Source organism: Pygoscelis adeliae, unplaced genomic scaffold, assembly GCF_000699105.1.
Source record: "Pygoscelis adeliae isolate BGI_AS28 unplaced genomic scaffold, ASM69910v1 Scaffold189, whole genome shotgun sequence".
In the NCBI taxonomy this organism is placed as follows: Eukaryota; Metazoa; Chordata; class Aves; order Sphenisciformes; family Spheniscidae; genus Pygoscelis; species Pygoscelis adeliae.
This window is the reverse complement of record NW_008825543.1, coordinates 417,869-423,675: the sequence shown is the minus strand read 5'-3', so window position 1 is coordinate 423,675 and position 5,807 is coordinate 417,869. Positions and strand designations below refer to the sequence as shown.

Below are 5,807 nucleotides of genomic sequence, written 5' to 3'. Positions count from 1 at the left end.
GCCCAGTGCATCCCCACCTGGCAGCAGCAACGGCAAATGCACACCTGTCCAGCCAGCCACATATGTACACTTATGCTCCAACCACTGCTGCAACACTGGGCTCCACCACCTCCATCGCCCACCTCTTCTCCCCTCAGGGCTCTTCGCGGCACACCACGTACGCTGCCCACCCTAGCACACTTGTCCACCAGGTCCCTGTGAGTGTTGGTCCAAGTCTGCTGACTTCCGCAAATGTTCCGCCTGCCCAGTACCAACACCAGTTTGCTCCCCAGTCCTATATTGGTGCTTCCAGAGGATCTGCTATTTACACTGGATATCCGCTGAGCCCTACAAAGATCAACCAGTACTCATACTTGTAGTTCCTAGTAAAGCACTGTCCTGCAATAGGCCTGAGAAATTGGAGAAGGATTTCAGGTGAACCTTTACCTGGTAGTGACTGCCTGTTTTTTTTTTCTCCCTGATCTGGTTGTATGTTGTTCAAAAATGTCTCTAGTGAGTTCAGTCACTAACTGAGCAGCATGCTTTGTTACCAGTATGAGGGTCACTAATTAAGTTTTTAAAATTTTACTTACTTTTTATAGATGCTTTTAAAAAGTTCATGGTCACATTTAAAATTGTTCTGTTGTGCTAATCAAAAGGGGAAAGAAAATCAGTGTCTTGGAAGACAGATCCTGATGACTTTTTTAACTTGTACAACTTAAACAAAAAGACTAGCAGATTATATTTTAGCAGCTTGCACAAATCCATGTTGCCACTAAAAATGTAATGCACGTTTCTCTCATTATGTTGCTGGGGCAGTTTTAAAATCAAGTTTAATATTTTAACATTTGTTCTCTAATTCACTTTGTCTCTAACAAATTGCTGGTTCTGCAAAAGCCATTACATCTCCGTATATGTTACTGTCAAAGTTTTTTGTTTACTTCTCTGTTTTGTTTAAGGACTGGTAGAGGCAGCTGCCTCATACTAGGAACATTTTATATTCAGGAATCTGTGTAAACCCTGAAATCTGTTTTGTTTTCTTGAAAATTCTGTGTCTCCATAACACAGCTGAATTTTTATTGCATTCATTGCAGAATTCTTCTAAGTTTTTCAAACTGTATTCAAGATCTCACTGTGTAACAGAACTCAGCAGCTTTGTCAGGATGCTGTAGTCTTCAGCTGAGAATGAATAGTGCAGCATTGCTCTAAAATTTGGTTTCTGCAACTTATTAGATGCTGGCCCTATAACGGAGCTGGATTCCTTCACAGAAGCACAGGGCTTTTCTTTGTTCTGTTTTTCTTAATATTTTTCCTCACATGATTCATTTAGGAGGGAGTTAAATTTGAAATACAATGAAACATCACTGTATTGATGTGTACAGCTTTTTATACTCCTGTGAGCGTATCCTCCTGGATATGTCAACAGCTACTTTAAAGCGCTCTTAATAAGACTTGTATACAGTACATGCATGTAGGAATCGGGGGAAAAAAAAAAAAAGAGAAAGAAAAAGAAAAAAAGGAAAAAAATCCAGATTTTAAAGTTTATTACTGAATTTAAAACTATTTTAGAAGTTTTGTATTGGTGGTGTTTTAATATTTTACATAAAATGAAATATGTACATATTGATTAGAAAAATATAACAAGCAAAACTTCCTGCTAACCCCAAATGTTCTGTCTTTGTAATCAAAATGTGTAGTGATTATACTTGAACTCTGTACTTTGTGTTTGTCTAATTCTTAAACGTTCCTGGGGATGGAATTGATGTATCCTTTGTATTTAAACCAAAATGAATTGATTCATGTTGGAATGTATGTGATATAATGCAATGGTTAGAGCTCATCACTGTAGCACTGAGAGAGGAGTAGAGCTTCGTGAGAGAAAAGGATACCTTCTGATTTGTTTTGCACAGGTATGTGTGATGAAGAGTTGTTTGGTGTGTCCCCTTATTGTAGTGCCTTAAATGATGATGTAGTGTGACTAGAGTTTACAGTGAGCTTGCCTTATGAGGGACCAGCAAGCCCCCGTCGAATTGAAGCAATTCACTAAGCTTATCACAGCAAGAACAGCAGTATGTTGCATAGGTGCATTGTTCTCAGTTTTAATGCTATCATAAAAAGCTACGTTTTTGTTCGGAGTGAAGCGATGTTTCCTTAAAGCTTTTCCTTGAAATGGCATATGTACTGTTAGATGTCTGTCAGTGCATTTCGAATAAGGTAGTGCTGGGAATGCATTGGAATGTTTAGTCTAATATTGCAGAAGTGATTAAATATGTGCAATCACTTTTTATTAGATTAGTATGGCGTTACCTTCCCCCACGTTAATAGCAGACATTTCTTGTAAAATATTGCTAGCTTGGTGATAGAATATTTATACCAAAGAGAGCCTGCTGTAAAGCACATAATACCATTAAAAAGTTTTATAATGCTACTGCTAATGCGGAGTCGTTGGGAAGGTTTGTCAGCTGTAGCCCTAGTTAGTGTTCAGAGGAAATACTCATTTTGGATAATCAGTGCAGTTTTTAAACTACACTTTGTTTTCTTGGGTCCCTCGCACTAGGAATTATTTCTCATCTTCAGTACGTAGATTAAGTATCTTGTCCAAATGGATGATAAACTGGCTTGAGCGGTTGTATTACTGCAGCAATAAGAGGTTTTGGTAACCTTGAATCCCAGTTTATGTTCCGTCCCAGTGGAAAAGAGGCCAGTTCTCTGACCGGTATGTGACAAGAAGTGCAAAAGTCATTTCTGAAATTCCACATTATTGTTAGCAGAAAGTCTGGACTGACCTGAAATTGGTGAACTGTTAAAGGTTTGGCATCTCTTTCGATAGAGGGATCAAGGACTTTGGAACTGGACAGTAGCATTAGCAATGTTGTTGTTCAGTGTATTTTTAGTCAGAGCACTTCTGTAAGTGTGCGGATAACCAACCGATCTTGCTATTCCACATCATTGGTGTAAACGATGCTATTTGTTGCTGTAGGCACTTTCTTACTTTTTTCCATATTACATTGTGTTCAGTACTTGCCTTGAGATACCTCTTGGGTACAGAGTTGTGCCTTTCCATCGAAAGGCAAAACAAGCTCCAATTCCTGTTTCAGGAAAACATTATTCCCTGCTTCACAAATAGTAAAGTGTTTTCCATGAAGTCCTAACAGGAAAAAAAGACCTCTAGCAAAATCTGCTAATAATTTCAAGAAGAACTTGCCCACTTCCCCCGCAAAAAGCAGGTTAAAATGGCCATTTACCTTTAGAGTCATTACTATGTAATTAAACCCAATGAAATGTATTCACAAAGCATGGTGTCATCTCCCACTGTCCAAGTTTCCAAAAGTATTGGAACAAGGAGGACAACATGGAAATGACATAGGTAAAATGAAACATACTCCATTTAAAACAAGTTGTCGATTACCCTGAAATTCCTCTGTGATACACAGCATAAACCAAGCAAACAAAAACCCCACCCCAGCAGGGCCAGATTTTCATCTTGGCGCTGGCTTCACAAGCGTGGCGGATCCCAGTCTGGCCCCAGTGTGTGTTGCCCAATTTAAGTATATTGTAGTCTGCTCTAAGGAGATACATCCCTTCTTCCCACGCATATCCAGCCTTCAAATTAGGTTCAAGAATTGGCTCCCCTCATTGTCAGAGCTGCTACACATACTTTGTAAAGAAATGTGCTATCTCTGGATAGAAATTGGAGTCCTCTTTAATTTTTTTAAAAGTAGTTTGGGATTCACCTTTTGAATATTTGATAACCGTGGTCCCATCTAGACTTGTCTGTGTGATTCTTGAACTGTTAAATCAGTTGTTCCTATTACCTGACCTGTATTCGCAGCTGTGACAGCCACTCCAGAGGCAACTTCTGAGGCTTTCCTGCTTAGCACCTAGTTGATGGGATGCAGTAATTTACCTCTGACTCAGCAATTTCTTTTAGTACATGAAACTAAATTGCTTCTAAATGACAGGATTGGCACAGCCCTGCTTTCTTTTTTATTTAAACTTCTGAATGGTGCCGCATGTCCACATGGTTGTTTGTTGCTAAACTTTATATAATGTGTGATTTCAGATTCAGCTTGAAATATATCTATCTCACTACATGTAGCAGTACATTATATGTAATGTTAGTATTTCTGCTTGAATCCTTGATATTGCAATGGAATTCCTACTTTATTAAATGTATTTGATATGCTAGTTACTGTGTAAAATTTAACTTTCTTTTATGGTTGTGCTCTTCCTTTTTACAAGCCGCTAGATACAGGTAGTTTCTGACAATTACTGATCTATGTTTGTATTGCTGATGTACTTAGGGGGTATGTAAAAATCATTTTAACAAAAGAAATAGATATTTAAAAATTTAATACTAACTATATGGGAAAAGGGTCCATTGTGAAAACATAGTTTATCTTTGGATTCAATGTTTGTCTTTGGTTTTACAAAGTAGCTTGTATTTTAAGTATTTTCTACATAATATGGTAAAAATGTAGAACAATTGCAATGCATCAATAAAAAGGGTTAATTTTCTGTACTCTATTCATTTGGTCACTTGATCTATTGAAGGGCATGGAAAAGGGGTTTTGACATATCTGGGGTGAAATATGAGCACTAAATGTTAATCATTTGCTGCTGACAGCGTGGTGCAACTGTGCGTTCAGGGGTAGTGTGTGATGCGAGATCCTTTCGGAGCAAAGGCAGCGCGTGTCACGCCGTGCTGGGTAGCAGAGCCAGGCCCTGACTCGAGCAGCCGAGGCAGGACCAGGCCCCGGCGAGCTGTGCTGGCTGGGCAGCTGCTGTGCCACGGCTCGGGGGTCCCCTCTCTGGCTGCCAGTGGTGTTCATGGGGGTTAAACCGGGATCAGGACTATCTCAGGTGAAAAAGCTTTCCCATCACCTTGGTTTATGTTCATAAGTGCGTTTGACTTTGCACATCTAGCTTAGGTGCTCTGAGGACTGCTGCAGGTGGCTGTACTGCTGTATAGCCACCCATTCTGGTCTGAACCCCACTTGGGTTAGATGCTGCTGGGAGGTGATGAAAATAATCTCTCCCTTCTGATCTTGCTGGACACCTGGATGCCCGGGAACACTCCAGTGGGAGGCGAGGACGGAGTCCCTCGCCTTCCCAAAACACTCGTGCCACGCTGGCTGAGCCTGGGCAGTGATGGGGCAGGGAGTGCAGAGGAAGGCTCAGCATTTGTCGTTTGGGCTTCCCCAGGGAGTACTTTGAAAGCCTCTGGGCAGGATGGCAGGGGGAAACTGCCGGTGAAGAAGGGCTCTTCTCAGATGTCCTGTCCTCACGGGGGCAGTTGTGGAAGGAAACAGCTGCCAAAGCCCCCTGCCTGGTGCGAGTCCCTGGGTCCTGGGGGCACGCCACACGCCCCCCACGGCAGCCCAGGCCCTCCCTGGACCCGGCAGCCTGCGCACACTGGACGAAGGGTCCCTGCATTTGCCCAGAGGGGTGTCTGGGAGACGTCCGACAGTCTGCAGAGCAAGTCCTGTGGGAGCAGGGCAAGAGGTGCAAGAGACCCGTGTCAGCCTGAAACAGCTCCCGCAGCAGTGTGGGCTGAGCTCTCCAGTGACGCTCAGCGCCTGGGACGGGCTCAGTCAACTGCCCCGAAAGCACCGAAGGGCTGAGCGCTGCTGCGCTCAGCGTCACTAACCCGGGCAAGCGGAGATGCACCCTGGCCTCCGGGTGAGCTGTGTTTTGCTGGCACCCCAGTTGTCCATCTGTGAGTGACAGCCTAGCGTGAAACACAGCAGAGAGGTGCTAGGGCCGAGGCCAAGCCCTGCCAGCGCGGCAGCTTTGCCTGGGGCCCTGCGCGGCCTGCGCTGCGCCGC

At 43.0% G+C, this 5,807-nt stretch overlaps 1 protein-coding gene across 1 annotated transcript in view; it reads left to right on the top strand.

Annotated features, from left to right (window-relative positions):
* Window positions 1-4,505, top strand: part of HIPK1 (homeodomain interacting protein kinase 1) — a 25,766-nt gene extending 21,261 nt beyond the window's left edge. Inside the window, 1 exon segment of the mRNA XM_009331928.1 lies at window positions 1-4,505. This exon segment is cut by the window's left edge and continues 121 nt beyond it. Coding sequence (XP_009330203.1) covers window positions 1-359 — 359 coding nt within the window. The 3' untranslated portion in view covers window positions 360-4,505.
* The last annotated feature ends 1,302 nt before the right edge of the window (window positions 4,506-5,807 follow it).